At 35.8% G+C, this 22,375-nt stretch overlaps 1 protein-coding gene across 2 annotated transcripts in view; it reads left to right on the top strand.

Annotated features, from left to right (window-relative positions):
- LOC138693458 (zinc finger protein 235-like) overlaps positions 1-21,470 on the top strand; it is a 28,409-nt gene extending 6,939 nt beyond the window's left edge. The window contains exons 3-4 of one of the 2 annotated variants that reach the window (XM_069817441.1): positions 3,694-3,776; positions 18,382-21,470. In XM_069817441.1, coding sequence (XP_069673542.1) covers positions 3,694-3,776; positions 18,382-19,354 — 1,056 coding nt within the window. In that variant the 3' untranslated portion in view covers positions 19,355-21,470. The other variant, XM_069817442.1, reaches the window with a different exon arrangement.
- Positions 21,471-22,375: the final 905 nt, after the last annotated feature.

Here is a 22,375-nt window from a genome sequence, read left to right as displayed (position 1 = left end):
TAAAGTTTAGAGAAACGTACAATTAGAAACTTCAATTTGCCAGTTTACAAATTATAGAAATAGACAGCAAGTGTTTGAATTTTCTTCATCTTATTATGGGTAGACACCAACTTAGATAAAATTCTCGAGAACGTTTTCAAGTTGACGAAATGGTTGAACGAATTTTCTAGCCAATTGTTATCTCTAAGATATAGTGATCATTATGTTCAGGCTGGAAAGAGATTAAATAGTATTGTTGACGATATTTTATATTTGGAAATGTAACTGAGAGTTGTGGTTACTATTCATAGTTATAAATAATAAACACATCCAATTTGATTTTCAACAATGCATTCTTGTTTATATAAGCAGTTAAATTGAAGCAGTTTCATAGTATACTAACGTGATAACGGCATTATAAATAATTATGCAATTGCACACTTTCTTTTCACTCTCGCCACAACCGCGGCAATGCGATAACAAAACAATATTTGACTTCCACAAGATTTAAGAGGCATATTGGTCCGACAAGTTAGCATATAAATAAATAAGTATAATAATCCTTCAATGACCGTTTTATTAACCTAAGAAGTAACACAAAATTACATTAGGTCATTATACAATTAAACATGACTAGTGCTTTCGCCAGTTATTGGCATATTCAGGTCTATTAGCATATAATAATGCTTTGAGCATAAAGACAAATGGCAAGATAATAAAATATTAAGAATTGCATGATGTGAAATAATTAAAAACTGTATTACATGAGTAACTGTACAAATGCAGAATAATGTGGTAATAATCACTTAAAAACGTAGTAGTTGTAGTGATTAAACTTCATGTAGAGTTTAAATGTTAAAATACAGAATCCATGCATTTAATACAAAGCTAAAAGAATATGTGTGCAACGTAGGAATATGAAGATAACAGAGTTAAAATGGGTAAAAATATTGCAGCAGTCATCACGACGCAAAAATGAGTAGCGTGTTAGAATCTGTAAGAATCAATGAAAACGTATAAGTAAGAAAGTGAAAGATATATGGAGCAAAATGGAAGGTTAACTAATAAATAGAATAACTTACAAAATTTTTGAACCTGTAGGAAGAACCGATGTTTCATAGCCAGATGCGTGGTGTTGACTGTGCATTGACATATGAAAGAACCACATCATGATGCAAGTAGAGGAAGGTACGTGTTGCAGTAAGAAGAGGTCCTATTGGCCAATTTGAATAAAGAGTTATTATGATTATGTAGTCGTTCATTAAGTAAGGAAGTGTTATTACTGAGAAATTTAGAAATATAAAATTATTCTGCAACTAAATTGATTTTCCCGTTATTAGTAGGTTTTAAATCTTGTAAAGCATCTGACATTTTTTGAAGTTCATGGTTATTCTCTATTAAATGGGATGCAAATTTTGATCTATTCCGTCTATGACAAAAATCTGCTTTGTGTTCTGAATATCTAGTTTTGAAATTTCTTTTAGTTTGGCCAATATATTTCTGTGTACAATTCTGCATTGTAAGAATTGTACACTGAAATATATTGGCCAAACTAAAAGAAATTTCAAAACTAGATATTCAGAACACAAAGCAGATTTTTGTCATAGACGGAATAGATCAAAATTTGCATCCCATTTAATAGAGAATAACCATGAACTTCAAAAAATGTCAGATGCTTTACAAGATTTAAAATCTACTAATAACGGGAAAATCAATTTAGTTGCAGAAGAATGCTATATTTCTAAATTTCTCGGTAATAACACTTCCTTACTTAATGAACGACTACCTAATCCTATAGTCGCGACGCTGTTATTTCCGGCGTGACTCCGCCTCTTCGCTTACGTCTTAGGAAGTGAAGGCTCTATAAAGTCTAGGTAGGTAGTATCGTTCGCCATTTTTGTTCTTTCGTTCCCGAGCTACCACACGAGGAATCTATTTGCCACACCGTTAAACATTATCATGTCGTAGCTCCTATGATAATAAATCAAACGCACTGTAATTCAGCAAATAATTGAGCGGCAAATAACGTCTTCGTGTGCTTTCTGCGAACGCCAACGAAAGAGCCAAAATGGCGGGCGATTATATTAAGTATTTATCGAGCCTTAACAAATGAATAACGTCTTCATAAGCGAATCACAAGACGCACACGTTTAAATGTAGCCGACCTGCAACGCGATTGGCTGCCGGAATTTAGAGCGACGGGACTATAATAACTCTTTACTCAAATTGGCCAATAGGAGCTCTTCTTACTGCAGCACGTACCTCCCTCTATTTGCATCATGATATGGTTCTTTCATATGTCAATCCATAAGTCAACACCACGCATCTGGCCATGAAACATCGGTTCTTCCTACAGGTTCAAAAATTTTGTAAGTTATTCTATTTATTAGTTAACCTTCCATTTTGCTCCGTATATCTTTCACTTTCTTACCTATACGCTTTCATTGATTCTTACAGATTGCTAACACGCTACCCATTTTTGCATCGTGATGACTGCTGCAATATTTTTACCCATTTTAACTCTGTTATCTTCATATTCCTACGTTGCACATTGCACACATGTTCATTTAGCTTTGTATTAAATGCATGGATTCTGTATTTTAACATTTAGACTCTACATGAAGTTTAATCACTACAACTACTACGTTTTTAAGTGATTATTACCACATTATTCTGCGTTTGTACAGTTACTCATGTAATACTGTTTTTAATTATTTCACATCATGCAATTCTTAATATTTTATTATCTTGCCATTTGTCTTTATGCTCAAAGCATTATTATATGCTAATATACCTGAAGATGCCATTAACTGGCGAAAGCGCTAGTCGTGTTTGATTGTGTAATGACCTAATGTAATTTTTGTATTACTTCTTAGGTTAATAAGACAGTTATTGAAGGATTATTTTACTTTTTTATTTCCACAAGATGTTCAAGAACAAACTTCAGAAAATATTTACGATCTAGTGATTTAAAAACATATTTTACTATAAAATGAAAATAAAAAGGGAAAGAAAAAGTAAGAGCGAAGAGAGAGAGAGAGAGAGAGCAAATACCGCCTCCCTTGAAATTACCGCCCTAGGCAATTGCCTAATTTGACTAGGCCTAAATCCGGCATTGGCCATAATTACCACACTTATATTGCATTGGAATAATTTTCTGTCATTACATTTTATATTTCTGTCACAAACTTTAAGTAAACATACAAAAAATTTCTTAGTTCAATTATAGAATAGTATGTAGTTTGTTTGTCTTCTCAATCTTTTTGCAACTTGCGCCTTTCACCATTCAACATGTTATCATTTTTCTGTATGTTTGAATAAAAATAATGCATATAAAAGTGAAAATGTTTTATATCATATATTAATGAATATACATTTGTTTAATTTATTTCTATTTTATAGTCTTCATTCTCTTCTAAAATCTTCAGATATTTTCTGCTGCTTTGGAACAAGAGCTTTAGATTATATGAGTGTGCTGTGGGAGTTTAAATTACACCTTTGTTGTGCCACTTGTTGAAAAAAGTTGAAAACCGCTGTTCTATAACGAAAAGAAGTACTCCATTAAAAATGTGCCAAAGAATTGTCTTCTTTCAACTAAAATTCTACTAGATCTAATACGAAGTAAATGCATTTCTATGGCATCTAAAATCGTTACACTTAATTTGTTAATGTAAATTGTGCTGTCTTTCTGTTTTATTTGCTCTGTATTATTAGGAGGAGCAGAGTGACTTGGTCATAGTGAAGGAGGAGCCAAGGCTGGAAGTAACAGTAGAAGACGACGAGGTTTTCACCGAAAGGTGAGTATGGTCTGCGAGTTCATGTAGATAGTTCATTGTGTTTGAAATTTCCGTTTTCTTGACTGTCTAGAAGCACCTTCAGAAGGTCTGTCACTCTGAATCAGGCAATAGAGATATCCTGAACTAGCACCAACAAATAGCGCGCATGTACTTTGAGGGTGCCCACATCTGTGGAGTAACATTTAGAGCGTCTGGCCGCAAAACCAGGTGGCCCGGGTTTGATTCCTGGTCGGGGCAAGTTACCTGGTTGAGGTTTTTTCCGGGGTTTTCCCTCAACCCAATATGAGCAAATGCTCGGTAACTTTCAGTACTGGACCCCGGAGTCATTTCACCTTCATTATCACCTTCATCTCAGTCAGACGCTAAATAACCGAAGATGTTGTTGATAACGTGTCATAAAATAACCTACTGAAATAACATAAAAACTTTGAGGGTTGCGGCATTGCATGTGCATTTGTTTTACAGTATATGAACGTTGGAATTTATATAGTCTATTGGTATGTTAAATGCTCTTAAAACAGCTTTAGGGGCCTATATGCGAAATTGTTGTTGTGTTCTTGTATTTAAAAACCAGGGGAAGCTCTTTGCCTCCATTCATTTTCCGAAAGATGCTCACAGCTAGCTCAGACCTGCTCCCACCACACATTCACAGCTGCATCATTGCCGTTGTCGCTCAATGTCACATTGACAAGATACTGCTTGTTCTTCGTATTTTCTGATTCACAGCAGACAGCACAGATACATCAGCCGTCCGAAAGTCATATTTTATATATAAAAGAAATAATTGTTCAAGTAATTTGAAGCCTCCATTGCAAAATGATTTTTACATTTATAATTAAACCGCTTTGATTTTACACTTCCTAATACAAAATTATCCATGGGGTTTATGTAATAGTTTCACAAGTGGCTGAAATGAAGCAGAAAGATCTTTTAAACATCGATCATTGTTTGGAAATGACTAATGGCCAGCTTTTCCAAGTAATGTTTAATTTGGCTTGACAAATATTAAATTAACAGCTAGTTTATTTTTAACGTTTTGTTAAGATATTTTCCATTTTTCCAACATACTTTTGTTTAAAATAACCAACACTTAACTTTAACTGTCGTTAATACTATTCTAACTACTTAACAGCAGTTGGTAATGATTTTGCATATATAAGACAACTTCTTATTGGCTGATATTATTATTTAAATTCTGTACTATGGAGTAAGTCATGAAACATGTGTAAAATCGTAACCTTTTACAGTAGCCATGATTCATACAGTACAGAGAATTGATAAATGAAAGTTGCATTGACTGCTATTGAATAATAATAATTATTATGTATGGTTACATTTTATAATGCTAAATATGAATTTCTGTTTAGAAAAATCTCAGCATTATGACCATCAGGTGACAATAATTACACGAATGTGTGTGTAGTCAACTGTACAGAAAACCCCGAGGAGAATTCCGTATCATATAAAATTTTCTAATTTAGGTTCATGTATAAATTATATGTAATTTCGTCCTAAAGAAGCAATTGCTGCTGAAACATTTTATTATTTACTCACTGCGTATTTTGAAGCACTATTGACATCGGCTATAGTTGAAGAGCTAGTAACATAGAATCTAGAGTTAATAGTAGCTAGTGAATTGGAACAAGTGGCCTATTTCAACTAGGTAACATATAACTGAGTTTTATTTTAAGACATGAAAGCGATTATTATAACTACATACCGGTACCTAAGAAATATTAGTAAATTAATACATAATGTGCATTCAAACATAACAAAACTTAATTGGTATATTAACTTTCATTTATTAGAATTATATTATAGCTAGCGATAAGATATGTTTGCACTGGCTTTAAAACAAAAGCCAAAGAGCTGGATTCTTGGAATTTATAATCGTTTTCTTTCCGATGGAAATTTAATTTTCCAGCAGGATAATCACCCCGCGCACACCGCCATAAACGTTCAAAGACGATTCACGGAAAAGCATGAAAAAGAGGATTGACAGATATCGAGACATCCCACCTCAAAATCCAGATCAGTTCTGGGATCAAGTTCTGGTTACCTGGGAAGATTTCGCTAAGGACCAGAACTATTTCCGCGATCTGGTGGACTCAATGCCCCGAAAATGCCAGGCAGTGATAGATGCCGATGGCATGTGGACAATGTATTAGATCCACATGTGTATTTCTTTTATTTTTCTTTAATTTGTTTGTTTATCTTTGTTTTATTTCGGGAAGAAAATTGATCTCCCAAGAGTTTTTTAAATTCTCCTAGTGGAGCCAGAGTTGCGAAATAATAAGTTCCACTACACAAAATTATAAAAATGAAGAAAGGTAACATGTATAAAAATTAGTTACGTTAAAAAAAAGAAGTTATCGCCGAGAACCGAACACGGGCCCCTGAGATGGCAAGCCAACACGCTACTGACTACTCCATCTGGGTACCATGACGTAACCAGCGCGACGAGGCACATATAGCTGCTAGGCATGAAGTCTACGGACACAGCTCACACACAAACGTAATCGTGTAAATATTTCAATGTTCAGTACTAGTTAATGTTTCATTTGGACTGATTTACTGAAGCTTGGTGAAACCGTCCCTTACTCTAAACATTCCTCAAAGAGAAACATAACATGTTACTTTCACAACTTTTGTCTGAACAGCTGTGGTGTTATCCGCCATGTTTAACTGTTTGTTAAACAAGTTAACGGCCTAAAATCCTACATTTAAAGTTAACAAACGGTTAAGAATCTGTTAAGCCAAACTGGTGTTAACAAACTGTTGAAGGTTTAACAGTCGTTAAGTCTTCTAACAATACTTGGACAAACCGGCCATTAGACTCTTCTGGTTTCTCCAATGTTGGGTGATGCACCTTTATTTCCAACTGATTATATGCTTTGAACCTTAAAATAATATAACTAATTAAGTAGCGCCTCAAATGTGGTAGTTATTAAACAAAGGAACTACTTCATGTAAGGAATTGCTCCCTACAATTTCATTTTGGGGGAAGGCAAAGAAAAATTGAACAAAATCATATACAACCTCGACAGCAAGCTATGTTAGCTTCAGCACTTGTGTGAGTTTCCTGAGTTTACTCCTGCATTTTAAAATGGGATGACACTAGACCTACAGTAGACTCTCGATTAACTGGAATGTTGATTATCTGGGACGATCCATAGTGAAAAATATGTATATTTCTATACATAATATAGTCTATATATAAAATAAGAAAGTGGGAAAACCTTGACCCCAAAAATCCAGTTCGTGAATAATGCCTTTATTGTAGACTAATTATATTAAAACTATGTTTTAACTTCAAATTTTCAAAATCATCCTACCTATTCTAAGCTGCATGTCCTTAACCTACAAAACCCTCGAATAATCGTGAGACTATTGGGATCATATTATTACATCCTATTAAAAATTACATTTGATCTTCCTGCAGCTAGCGAAATACGAGGAAGTCCAGCCAATAGCCCTCCCCTATAAAGAAACACCATTGGTGGTTGCATATCCTGTTTTTCGCGTACAGTACATACAGTATGCATGCATAAAAAGGCAGTATTCATCTTCGACAAAATTCCTAATTTTTTATTTTCGTCCACCTCTCTCTCAAAGTTCTCGTTTAGGTTCATGAACCTTCGTTTTACTTCTGTCTATATTCTACATACTGAAAATTTTCTCATCCATCTATTAAAGGGAATCACTGAGTATTATATATGTTTACGCTATTATTTATTCTAAATTAAATTAAGGTGTGAGGTAAGAAAATACTCAATTATATTGTGCTGTGTTATACAAAATAATTATATTTATAATTTTGACACACACAGAAAACCAAACAGCCAGAATATAGCTCGACAACATGTTGTGCTGCATAGAACGTTCCTGCCATTTAACGATTAAACTTCGCATAAGATATCTCTATAATCAGTCTTCATATTCACATTCCACCTCTCTTGGTGTCTAGTTTCCATTTGCTTAAATTCTTGCTGAAACCCTTCTCCATGTCCTTCACTAAAAAGTCTTAGATTTTCAGGAAAATGATCTAGATTGGTATGCAAGAAGTGAACCTTTACTCTAATATTGCGGCCCAGGACTTCGAAAACCTGCAACATATTTTCTATAATTTCTTTATAATTAGGGTCTTTGTAATTCTCCAGGAAATTATCAATAATTACCATTTTGAATCCATTCCAAGTATTTTTATCCTAGCCGATGATCACGTTAATAATTTTAATATCTAACATTAATTTCGCTACTGTATTTATTTATTTAATTAACTATCTATTTATTCTGTTCTGATATAGCTAAAGCCATCTATCATTCCTCCCCTTCCACATCACCAAAAATACAACTACAATAAAACATACAATGGTTCTTGCACAATGTTCTTTGCACCAGGTGTTCTTTTCTTTCTATTTGGCCATTGTTTCCTCTTCCAGTGCTTAGACATAGCCCCAAAGTCCACTCACACAAGAAATATGTTGGTGTTGTTATTAACTAATGCTTGTCAAGAAAGCCATTAACTCTGTTGCTCAACAATATATTTTCGCACATAGTGAGCTTATAAGGGCTGGACATCGCTGTAAAATATGATTCTGGTTCATTTCTTTCTGACTGCACAGTGGACAAAATGGTGAAGAAAATTATTCCAAATGTTTTTTTAGGTTCTGAAACCTGGACAGTTGGCAGTGCCGACAATATTGTAGGCTGAGTATATTTGAGAGAAAGGTTCTGAGGACGATATACGGACCAGTAAATGATGAGGGCAGTTGGAGGAAAAGATATAACTATGAATTATACCAACTTTTTAAAGAACCAGATGTTTGCAGAGAAATTAAAGCTAGGAGATTCAGGTGGCTGGGCCATATCTGTAGGAAGGATGAAAATGATCCTTGCAAGAAATTGACTCTCACTATACCTTTTAGCACCAGAAAAGTAGGGAGACCTCAGCTAAGATGGCTGGATGAAGTGGAGAAGGATGTAATAGCAGCAAGTGTTAGAGGATGGAAAACAAAGGTGTTAGATCAAAGGACATGGAAAAGCATCGTTGGGGCGGTCTAAGGCTGGAAGCCGGCTGTAAAACCAAAGAAGAAGACGAAGTTTTTTTAGGTTACACTCATGATGAATACTATACGGCATAATATAAAATTAAATGGGGTTATTGTTAAATACGTATATATTTTTTGTTTATATATTTATTTTTGTTTATTTCTTTATTTATATCTGATGTGTTTGTGGCTTCTTTAGGAAGTGAAACAAGTATTATTTTTTTATAAAGGCCAGGTCTCGCTTATTACTAGCCTACAGGTGACAAGCAGTCATATTTTTACAAGACAAGTTTAACTAAGTTTATTAACAAATTCCATTTAATATTTAAAATCAATCAGTTAAAATTAGGTCATTTCAACCAAACATAGATCATATACATCAGACCAACAGTAAAATTCATTTTTTCAGTCACAGTGTTCTGGTCAAGGGCAGGTCTTTCGTTGCAAACCCAGCATTCTCGAATGTTTCCTATTTTCCGCCTTCCTCTTAGCCTCCATATACGATTCACATATCTTAATGTCGTCTATCATCTGAAGCTTCGGGTCAGTTTCCTGTCCAGCAAATTGGGGCACATGTGGCAGTGTCCACTTTCCTTTCATTTCCAGCTGATATAGTTGCTAATGCAGCGTTCATTCTATGGAGTTTGAGTACCAAGTTCTATCATACAAAAACTCTTTGGCTTTCTCAGTGCTACGGTTGTAGATCTCTGGGTGATGCAGAGACGAACCAGCTATAATCTTTTCGCTGTAAGAAAAATTCTAATGTAAACAATAGCACGTGACTGAAGTGAGGCTTCATTGGCCACTGTTTGTCACCATAGATTTTCAATACGTGTTCCCGCCTACTGTTGGACATTCTGTTTCATGTTAAACATTTACCGTTACTCGTCAAGTAGACCTAACCTCACTACTATGCATTCGTTTGCTTAGGAAACATTTACTTTATAATTATTGTAATTAAAACTCACTTAACTTATTATATACATTTCAGACTGTTTTTCTCGGCTTTTGTTAGGGTTTCCACTCTTATGTTTAATAACCACACACACCCAGGATGCAGAAGCCATACTTCAGTACCACGTGCTTACGTGAACAATTAGGGGAGAGTCGGGTAGTATCGGACAGTGCGTTTCTTTCATCTACCACCATATGGTAGTACCTGAATGACATGGTTACGTTTCTCTATGCGATATCACAGAAACGTAACCATGTCAATCAGGTACTGTCATCGTGTGGTAGATGAAAGAAACTCAGTGTCCGATATTACCCGATGTCCGATACTACCCGACTCTCCCCTACGAGCTCAAGTGACGCCAGCAGCTTGTTACAAGAACAGACTATCTCGGTATTACAGTTGGTATTCATTCGTGTTCATAGTACATAACAAGATATAAAAGTAGATTTTTTTAACATAGCATTTTGCATATGAGTGAACTTATATGTTTCATCGTATTTAACAATTAGAATTCAATTTTTTATTTTCAAATAATACAAGATTGTGGTTTCCCAATACGAACTATATTTTCCTGCGTCGTGTGAGTGTTTCGACTGGGAGCCAATCACAGGTATGACAGCAACGTGCTTGTGTTTACATTAGGACTTTTCTTACAGCGAAAACAGTATAGTCACCTAGTTCAAGCAGGAATAGATGCCTACGATGCTTTTGCTTCATTTCCCACTCAAGGGTCTAGAGAGGGTTCACACAACTGACGTCATTTATGTTGCAGAATAGTCGTACAGACCAGGTCACAAGTTTGTACTCTCTAGCCATCTTGTCTACAGTATCCACTCCCTGCTTTTGTGTTATTATAATCGAGTGTTATTTGTGGCTTGAAATTGTTGTCTTTCTTTGAACAATACTTGTCACGATGCTGTGATGGCTATGGCACAAAACACTTTTTTTTTTCCTGAAATATAAGAAGTCATTCGAATCACCATGACACCCACTTCTCTTCCTTTCACTATTGTGAACGGTTTGTGAATGTCAGCTTTGTTTTCCTGAGTTTCATGAGTAAGAGTTAGGTTTTGAGCTAAAAGTATTTCTGTACAATTACAGCATGTTAAGAAGTTAGTTACCTGTCATTACCCTGTCCTGCCCCATTGGGAGCTAATATTGTAAGAACTTGGACCATTCTCATTTCTTGGTTCTTGTCTGTTCTCTGGGGACTCATTTAGTTTACCTCCTGTTATGAGTATGGTATGTATTTGCATCTGCTCACAACCTGGCTGTTATACCATATTTCCTGGGTTTGATTCTGATAAGTACCTTGAATGAACAGTGTCTACAGAGACGTAAAAGCTGCTCGTCAACTATAATGCATTCATTAAGAGAGTATGCAAGTCTAAAATTTGCTACAGACATCTCACATACTACTCTCAGTGGACCCAATTTATCCTCTTCTCGTCGTTCAATGCAAATGTTATAATCACCGAAGGGGAGACACAAATTTTATTCTGCAGGTCTATATATTTTTATAATTGTAAATTACATTGTTGCAGAGCTTTGACACTATTGTTACTAGTTTGACATTCGCACGACAACAAATACCAAGTTAGAGATAATACCAATACAATTTTTCATGATAATGCTTACTACCAAATGGAATCAGTTGTGTTGCACTGCCAAAGTTTCCTTATTTTGTGAGAAAATATAGATTTATTTATGAATAATTGATCCAAGTTTCTTGAGTATAAGATTAAATTACCTTAGGGATAACAATTCTTCAATTATTGATTTTCTAATAATTAGGAATAGTAGAGTTGATGAAGCTAGAGCTTGTACAATGAAGTACTTTATTGAGGCTTCCGTTGTGGTTAAACATTTTATAAATTCTAAGAATGACGCGTAGAATAAGCTATAGCACATTCCAATCCTCATTTGGAAATAATCGCACAAAATAGCACGCTGGGGTCCAAAAATGGTAAAGTGAAGGTTAATAATTTCTATTGTCTAGCCAGAGCTGGATTTCCCAATAGGCCAACTAGGTCATGGCGGACGAAAGTAACGAAAAAAAAAAGACAAATTAAAAAGGAAAGAGACTGTTGAAACGCGGATGAAATGAAGAACGAATGATGAGAGGGCAGATTTTTATTTCGTAATCTCCAAAATCTTGCGCAATAATAATAATAATGATAATAATAATTTTTTTATTTTTTTATTGCGTTATTTTACGACGCTGTATCAACATCTAGGTTATTTAGCGTCTGAATGATATGAAGGTGATAATGCCGGTGAAATGAGTCCAGGGTCCAGCACCGAAAGTTACCCAGCATTTGCTCGTATTGGGTTGAGGGAAAACCCCGGAAAAAACCTCAACCAGGTAACTTTCCCCGACCGGGATTCGAACCCGGGCCACCTGGTTTCGCGGCCAGATGCGCTGACCGTTACTCCACAGGTGTGGACTAATAATACTAATAATAATAATAATAATAATAATAATAATAATAATAATAATAAATGTCTGCTGTGACAAAAAACTTTTAATTCGATTGGTCTAACAGTATAGAAAGAGATTGAGAGAGACTCTATTATCAATTAAATGGTACTGGCGTTCATTTGGTTACAGCGGCAATGTCTGATGTGGCACAGGGCAGGTGATGAGGTGTCTCTGCATTGTCATGAAATGTTTTGACAAAGTTATTGATATTAATAAATAGGAAATTTATGTCACATGTTCCTTTATTTATTCTTCTTTACTACTTTTTGAACGCAATAAAAATATTGAAACTAAATGAATTAGAGCTGTATGAAAATATATAAATGAAATATGTATAGGTATTCCAATTACTTTACAGACGTGTGCAAATTACTAGATTCAAACGATGATATATATGATTCAAATAACATTTATTCTACAAAACTCATTTATTACACATTATTAATATTTAGTATGAAACCCTTTGTTCTTTATCATCAATTTTATGGGGTTTGGCATGATGTGCATGAGATTTTCACATTGTTTCTTGATGTCTTAATCCCTGTGCCATATTTGAATAAGTGCTTCTATGAGGTCCACCTTAGTGGTAACCGTCGTTTTATTTTATTTTCTCTTTACGATAGACCAAAGATTTTCGATTTGATTTTCGTCTGGGCTGTTACCTGGCCAGAGAAGGACATCTAAATTATTTTCAGCCAGAAAATAAGTTACTGATCTGGCTTTGTGACAGGGAGTTCCATCCTGCATGAAGACACATTCACCATCAGGGAATCAGTCCCTCATTTGTGGAAATATTCGGGTCTCTAGGACTTTTTTTGTACTGATCCTTTAGCATACAGAATTATTTTGTGGGCAGTAATTCATGATAATTGTGTAAATGTAAAAATTGTTGTGCTGAGTCTAATAATTTGCACACGTCTGTATATTTCGTGCATTGGTGTGGACTACAAAACTGCCGACATTCCATACTTCCAATCCATTGGTAACAGTCAGTAATTCAATTCTTAAGGAGTGGTGAATTTGTTTTTGCTCCTGGATGTCTGGTTAACACAGTTAAACACCCAATATCAGTCATGATATGGTCTGTGGTATCAAGCAAAGGTTTAGGACGACTCTACATTGTTCAGGGAACAATGACACAAGATCAATATAATATCCAGGTATTGGAAAACAGACTTATCCCTCAGCTGAACGAATGGATCCCAAATAGGGAGAAATATACTTTTATGCAAGATAGTGCACCTTGCCACACTGCTAGGAGAGTCAAAACGTTTCTGGCTTCTAAAAACATTCCACTTTTGCCATGGCCAGGAAACTCACCGGACTTGAATCCCATTGAGAACGTCTGGATTCTCGTAAAAAGAGAGATGGCAAAAGAATTTATTACTACCAGAGTTCGACTTATTGAAAGGCTGATACATGTTTGGAATCACCATGAGAGGATCCAGGAAATAATACAGAAGTGTACTGTAAGCATGCCAAAGAGAATTGAAGCTGTAATTAAAGCCAAAGGAGGTCGTACGAAATACTGAAATTTCTGTAAAAATGAGGTGTGGTTGGTTATTTATCAATATTTCTTGAATTCACATTGTAATAATTGTAATTTTACTTAATATTGTTTAAAAATTAAATATGTAATATGAATTCTGGTTAAGAATGGAAATCGGAGTTCAAATGAGGAAGTAATATGTAAAGTATAGTAAAAATGTGAGTGATTATAATAATGTGGCCAGGTACTGTACATTTTCTTTATTTTCTGGGCGTTTTAATTTTTACAATGAGTGGATAAACAAAATGAAGTGGGGCCCATGTTTCGTAAAAAGAGAAAGCAGTGAGTTGAAAGAGAAAGGGAGGAACTTGTAAAAATACCCAACATTAGGTAATATTTTCATTTGGTTCTCAAAAATACCCACATTACTTGAAGAACAGACGTCCGTAATATCCGAAATTAATGTTACGCCAATACAATCTAGTGACCAAATTATTGAGGAGTAGGATAATATAAAATCGAAATGTCAGAACGAACAGGGAACGAAATAAAAAGGTCACATTCACAGACGATGAGTTCAAATGAAATTTAGATTCTGCTAAATGGGTGATCAGTGTAGCTGCCAAAGATTACGTTGCAATGTATGGTATGCGTAGAAAAGACGAATCGAATTTTGAAACATGAAAAAGATATTACGATCTTTTGAACATCTTGTAGGCTGTTCTGTGAAAACAAGTCTCACTTTCCTAACCCATTTTCACTGATTGGAAGACTGCAAATGTGCGTGTTAATGAGCACGAAAATTCATCTGAACACATCTTCCTTAGAGTCGAATTCATAGTCGTCACTTATAAAATGAGGAAACGCTCAAGTAATGATTGAGCGTTTCCTTGGCACTTATTTTATATCGTATTGTAGAGACGCCACTCTTTTATATGCACTGAGCATTCCCTTGACATCTAGCCTTGACATGGCTAGACGTGAGCGCTTTCGTACATTCAATTGTTTTCGAGCACCTTCAAATTGTTAAATCTGTATTATTATCGTACAGAAATACAGGAGTAAATATTGTAACTTTTATTCAAAACAAGAATGTAACTTTATTGTTACGACAATAATGATCACTTTCTACAATTCAGTTTAAATGCTCTCGTCAACAATGGGATTTGCACTCCACACAGCAACACAGTATTCGTTATTGCACTCCACAGACGACAATGACAATTTACTTGGATTATTGAGAACAACAATGAACCGTTAATCTTAACTAATGTTCACAGAGCACTATTTACAAATCAGAACTGTCCGTTCTCAGTTCACAGTTCGTTTGCCTTGGCTAGCTCTTCTAGCTCAGTCACTCAAGTTCACAGTATCTCGAACCCCAGACCTTCAGAGACAATCCGCTGAACTTCGAACTCAGGTCCCCCAACTGCGGTCCACTGCACTCAAACTCAGGACTTCCGGCTCCCACAGTTACGGACACAACTCAAGTCGAACACCGGTCTCAAAGTTGGCTTCACTGCTACACAAGACTGGCTGGCTTGCTGTCCAATGATTACAACAACACTACTACTCAAGTTCACTCGCATTTTGTATTTATAATCAAACCAGTTACGAGAAATTTCTGCGATGCTAGAGATTTCCACGAATGTGCAGAGATGGCATTCTCGAATTCTCTGGATATCTCCCCTCTCTGCCGTGGTCGCTCTCTCTCCTCTCTACGCCACAGCACATGCCACAGGAAGCAGATGCGCGCGCAACTTGCGCCGAACCACGGCCGACCTTGTAATCCTTCTGCCGGTCGTGAGATAGTATCCCAGCTCTGTTACAATATTATAAAGCTAAAAATTATAGAAAATTTGAGAAAGCATTTCACAGAAGAAGAAAGAAGTGAGCTAAGAGAACTAGTTATGAAATATAGATATCGTCTAAAAAAAAAGTCTGATAATTGTTCTCTCCAAAAGAAGAAATTGACATGGGACAAAATTGCAGTTGAATTTAATGCAAACTCCAGAAATATTCCTGTAAGTAAATCATTTTAATTTACTTTACAGATATTTTTATGGTAAACAAAGTGTAAGTGGTATAATTACGAACATTTTAACAGCTTAATTCTTGGGCAGAATAGAAACGAAAATGCAAATAACACTTTTTTTGGGCGCGAGTACTTTTCGGAAAAAATACCACTTAAACCTACCTGAAATGATGCTGTAGATAAAATCTCAAAGCGACTAGTATTTTCAGCAGTGGTGAAATCGGTAAGCCTCATGGTTGTATTGTGAATTTCAATGAGAGACACCAAAATATCCACAACAGTGCTCTTGTCGAAACGGTATCCTCTCTTAAAAATTGTTGGTCTATGTATATCTCTAAAGGGTTTTCCATATATTTGATATATCTTTTGCTTGCCGAAACTCATTTTCATTTTAATTACAGAACTCAATAAATTAAATTAAATCATAATCATCATCTATTGTATACCGAATCAGCTGATTACAATGCATATGAGGAAACACTTGAGTAAGCTGACAAGCTACCTTATTTGAATAAGTGTTCACGTCAGTGGAATTTATGAATTGGAAATTATTATAAGCAACTGCTTAAGGATTTCCTTACGATAAGTGTTGACTATGAATTCGCCCCTTAATTACACTTATATCTACAGGGAAAACTCTACAATGGGTGGACAGAAAACTGATTGAATATTTGCAGTCAGGTAAAGAATATTGGAGCAATATTCTTCAAAGAACTGTCGCCATAGTGAAATGTCACGCAGATCAAAGATTTTCACTGCTTAGATCTGATAAAAATTTGGTTTAGCAAGTAGTGGCAACTTCATGCATTCGTTGGAAATAATTGCGGAGTCTGATGTGTTTTTAGCTAAGCATATCCTACTGCTGGAAACCTGTGATACGTTTTTCTAATTTCAATGTGAGAAATACTATATATATGAACGTTTAAATAGCATAAGATTAAGGCACAACATACCACATCGATATCCGAATTTGGAAACAATCGCACAAATTAGAACACTCGTGTTCAAAAACGATAAAGCAAAGTTTAATGATTTTTTGTGTAGCGTACTCTTCGACTAATGGTAATACTCATTATATACATACACCTATTTTTCTCTTTCTAAGAATGAGAGTGTAACTGTAATATGAAAACATAATTTCATTTGCTTTTAAGAATCTACAAACATTTATTTCTTACCTTTAATTGTACTGTTCTTAAAACAATAATTGTGTCCAAAATGACCAGAACCAGCAGGTTACTTTAGGCAGAGAGATTTCTTAAGAAAAAAAAAAGCAAACTCAGAGATGGCAGTCATGATATTTTCCCCATGAAATTAATTGTATAGGTGAAGGACAGAATTTTGAGAGAATTTTACTACTTCCAACATAAATTGTCTATAACAGTGGTGGGCAAAATGAACGCAACCCACAATACAGGATTTAAATGGCAACTACGTAATGTGGGAGGGGTTGCACTCTACAGTGCACTGACGGATTTACAAACAGTTGCGCCACTACACTCCTACCAACCATATGTAATTAGAGTAGTCCATTCACGTGATATTTAATTAATCATTTTCAAAGCAATTTCTTGGAAATTGGGATTTATATCTGTGCATGCTATTTTCAGTTGCGAAAGGAAATGAGCATCGCTTAAGCGGGATCTGTGGCTGGACTTTATAAATTTCATTTTAGAAAACAGCCGTTCGCACTGGTAGGTTGATGAATACATACCGTCATTTCCCATAACTATGGTCATGGAACACAACTATGGTCCATGATACAACCATTCAAAGATCACTGTAGAAGTAACATAAACCATTCGTAGATAGCTGCAGTGACTTGAATTCAAACTACAGTACAACAAGAATATAGATAAACGAGGTACTACGTTATGGAGTACAAAATTTGAATAGTTGTATCGTGGACAATAGTTATGTTCCAGGACCATATCTATGGGAAATGACGGTACTCATTATTTTTTAAGCAAACTGTCTAAGCAGTTTTAGCCCCCAGTAGACCTTCACATTCTGCTTTCAGGGAGCCATCATTCTGCAAATCCAGTACCTCTAACTGCAATTCTGGGACAAGATTTTCAATTTAAACATGAAAAGGAGTGGCAAAATATTTAAATCTCTCCATCCTTTGAAAATCACTGAATCTGTGTTCTTGGAACTCGTATAACAGGTGATCTATTTTAAGAATGCACATAGTTAAGTTCGCGTCCTGAACATTTGTAACTAGTCCTAAACGTGAGAAATGAAAGAACCGCCTTTTATGTAAGTGTGATATCCTCTCGATTCATATGATTCTGCGAAAGACATTGTATCACTAATGAAGCTCCGAAGTACAGCAGTCCAGTATAATCCACCACGTACACGGGCAGTATTTCCATGGAGTGGGGGAAGGGGAAGGTAGGGGTAAGTTTGATGCTTCGCTGAGGTCTGACGTCACTGCGGCAATGCCGCAGGAATACCCACCATTGGTCTATAATAATGTATCTATAATGGTAACGAACCTTCTAGTGAAATAGGTTTGTTTTGGTTTGAAGGTTGGTTACTTCAGTGTATATTAGTTACCAGTGTTGTATTAACGGAAGTACAATTTCGTCAGGATTGCAGGTACCACTGAGAGGACTGTATCATCAGAATTCGGCGGTATTGCACATGAAGACAACGAGACAGTATATGAGATTCCCAAGAATTCAGGTTCCTCAAGAAAACATGTTCGTACTCATGACGATGAGAAGCAGTGGAAATTCAAAATGTCTGAGAAATATTTCTCTAATTCGGCAAAACAGAACAAGCATTTATGGAAGGAACCTTATAAATGTGATATTTGTGGTAAGTGTTTCTCGGAGTCAAGGAATCGAAAAAGGCATGAACGCCTGCATACAGGCGAGAAACCTTTCAAGTGCAATTTTTGTGATAAGTGTTTCTCGGAGTCTAGTAATCTAAGAAAACATGAACGGCTCCACACAGGTGAGAAACCTTTCAGATGTGATGTTTGTGGTATATGCTTTTCAATTTCTTGTACTCTAAAAAACCATGAGCGTCTTCACACAGGCGAGAAACCTTTCAAATGCAATATTTGTGGCAAGTGTTTCTCGGAGTCAAGGAATCTGAAAAGCCATGAACGCTTACACACAGGCGAGAAACCTTTCAAATGCAATTTTTGTGGTAAGTGTTTTTCGGAGTCTAGTAATCTAAGAAAGCATGAACGGCTGCACACAGGTGAGAAACCTTTCAGATGTGATGTTTGTGGTATGTGTTTTTCGCTTTCTCGTACCCTAAAAACCCATGAACGTCTTCACACAGGCGAGAAACCTTTCAAGTGCAATATTTGTGGTAAGATTTTTTCGGAATCGAGTAGTCTCAAAAGGCATGAACGCCTGCACACAGGTGAGAAACCTTTCAGATGTGATGCTTGTGGTAAGTGTTTCTCGGAGTCGAGTAGCCTGAAAAGACATGAAGTTCTGCACACAGACGAGAAACCTTTCAAATGCGAGGTGTGTGGGAAATGTTACTCGCATTTAAGTTACTTAAAAAGACATGTACTCTTGCATAAAGGCGAGAAAACTTTATAATATAATGGTTGTGGTATTTGTTTCTCCCAATGGAGTAATCTAAAAAGCTAAGCACATATAAGAAACAAGTGAAATGTGGTGTTTCTCAGATTCGACCTCCCTAACAAGACATGATCACGAGTGTACAGGCTAGAAACCTTCCAAATGCTATGTGTGAGGTATATTTCTTAATTAATCTTTACAGACAATATAATTGAAAAAACAATTGAATAGTAGTTTCAGAATTTATTTATGAGAATTTGCCAAATACACTATTTTTGCAGACATATTGTGTGACACATCATTCATTTGTTTCTAAATGGGTGACTATCATCGCTATCAATTTGAAGTCAAATCATTGTAGAGTGATGAGCACCAATGCAGCTCGCTTCAGCTTGCGCTGAACCATTAAGAGATTATAGTAATGGTGAGTGCAGATGCCGGAGCAGTTCTGAAGGTTATTGGTCTTGGAGGGCTACTGAACAAGTATCCCACTTGAACATGTGAATGAATACTTTGTAAAGGACTCCACCTTAAACGACACAAAAAAAAGAGTTTTGCCTAAATCAGCTCCTACAGCTCGAGTCAAATTGTATTTCACCGACGTCACTCCCATTGACGTAATTAAAGCCATCCGACGCATCAAGACGAAAGCCCAAGGCCCGGAGAGTATTAGCATATTACTCATACATAATATACAATACATGGTAATGCCTACAATTGCACACATATTCAATAGTTCCTTAATCACTTCAACTTTTCCTAATATATGGCAGCAAGCTTTCGTTCTTCCTTTTCCAAAAGTCAAAGTTCGCACCGACCTGAACGACTATAGAGCAATAAGCATTCTGCCAGCCATATCAAAAGCGCTGGAAACAATCGTACACAGACAAATTACTAATTACATGAACGAACACAAAGTATTTGATAAGTATCGGTGAGGTTTTAGAGCTGGACCAATACAAACACTGCTCTACGTAAAGTGATCGAAGACATTCATGAAACAATTGACTCTAATAAAGTGATATACTAACTCTTCCTGACCTTAGCAAAGCTTTGAACTGTAAATTTTGACCTGCTCATCCATAAATTCAGAACTCTGTATTTGTCAGTGACTGAAAGACAACAGTGTGTTGTGTCAGGGAACCGAAGTGTTTCCTGGCTTAACATAACATCAGGTATATAACAGCGGTCGGTACTCGGACCATTGTTATTCACAGTTTATGTCAATTATATTACATCTCTTGTAAGACATTGTAATTATCACTTGTATGCTGACGACCTTCAGTGCTATATATCTAGCCGCTTAGACCGAGTAAACGACGCTATAGACAAACTGAACGAAGACATTGACTCGATTGTGACATGGACAAAGAAATTCATCTTAATATCAATCCTGGAAAGACACAAGCAATTATATGACAATACAAACTGCAAATCACTGTTGTAAAACAACTTGACTTTTCCCCGTTAAAATACAGTGCATATTTCTTTCAGTTCTTCAGTAAAACATCTTGGCATTCACATGGATAATAATCTTAACTAGGACATGCAAATGACAGAAACCTTCAGACAAGTGTATTCTATTATCCATGTGTTAAAAAGTATAAATGTTCATCTTCCCTCTTGTTTAAAAAAGTCCCTAGTGCAGACACTTGTATTGCCCTATTTTGACTATGCCGACGTTTTACTCGCTGACCTTTTCAGCGACAAAACGAAGCTTCAATGTGCTGATAATTTGTGTATACTTTTTGTAAATAATGTTTGGAAATATGATCGTATTACCCCATCCCTGGAAGCAGTAGGGTGGCCTAAAGTAGATAAGAAAAAAATTTATATTCACTTCTCCTTCTCTTTAAAATCTTGTACTCTTTAATTCCTTCGTACCTGTCGTCTCACTTCACGTACATTTCTTCCCACCATAATCTGAACACACGCTCTCGCCATGAAACAATACTAAAAATATATATTATTTTAATGCACCGAAGTACATATGATATTTCCATGCAGATATTCTGTGTCATCATACGATGAAAGAATAATGGAAGGGAGAAAAATAATATATATGATATGCGTAAATCACTTCGTGATTTAAGACGGCGCTTATTCCGTCGGATCCCGGCCAGCTAGTCACTCATAACGACCGTATTTTTGATGCGCTGAATATGAACGAAGCTTTCCGAACAGAAGGGTACCATATCGAAGAGTATTTACTGTCTATAGGGTTGGGTGAAAGACTTGGTATAGCAAAGGAACGAGGAAACAAGAGAAGCGCTAATCGACCGTATTTTAGATGCGGCATAAAGACAGCCACGAGCAACTCTCCCGCGCGATGAGCGCGATTCACACCCGAGCGCAAAAGTGCATTGAAGCAGAAGGAGGTACCTTTGAAAACGCGCGAAAACATCGACCCCGACTTTTAGAATATTAGGTATGTATGCATACGTGAATATAAACTTTAAATTTGTCATTTATCTGTCTCTAAATGCGAGTTAGTACAATGGAATCTCAGAAGTTTTTATGAAATCAAAGAGCCATATCTCCGTAACCGTTCGAAAACGGACCTATATTCATATGAACTTTTTCACTCAGAACGACTTCAGAATTCACAAAATACATTTTTGACCTTTACTCGTGAATCACTCTGCATATAATACATTGCTACAATATTAGTTTTTTTTTTTTTTTTTTAATTTGTAATTCCCATAAGCTGTTAGATAAGTTTACTCTACACCCAAATGGGAAAATTACAAAGTCTCTATAATAAAATCTATAAAGAATTTCAGATCCACTCGCGTGAACAATTCTTCCGTGGCGGGATTTATATTGTTATATTATTATGTAGAATTTTGGATGCATCTCACCAAGCCAGTGTTACTGGTAACATAGTGATAAATTATTTTTACGAATCGAGATTAAATACCAGTAATACAGTAATTATATTCGAACTAAGTGATCAAATTTCATGGCTATTCGTATGTACGCATCCTTATTTTTGTCTAAAATCGCTGATTTTGCAACCATTCTGAAATTAGTACAATG

Source organism: Periplaneta americana, chromosome 17 (genome assembly GCF_040183065.1).
Source record: "Periplaneta americana isolate PAMFEO1 chromosome 17, P.americana_PAMFEO1_priV1, whole genome shotgun sequence".
Taxonomy (NCBI): domain Eukaryota; kingdom Metazoa; phylum Arthropoda; class Insecta; order Blattodea; family Blattidae; genus Periplaneta; species Periplaneta americana.
This window is presented reverse-complemented; position numbering and strand designations above follow the sequence as displayed.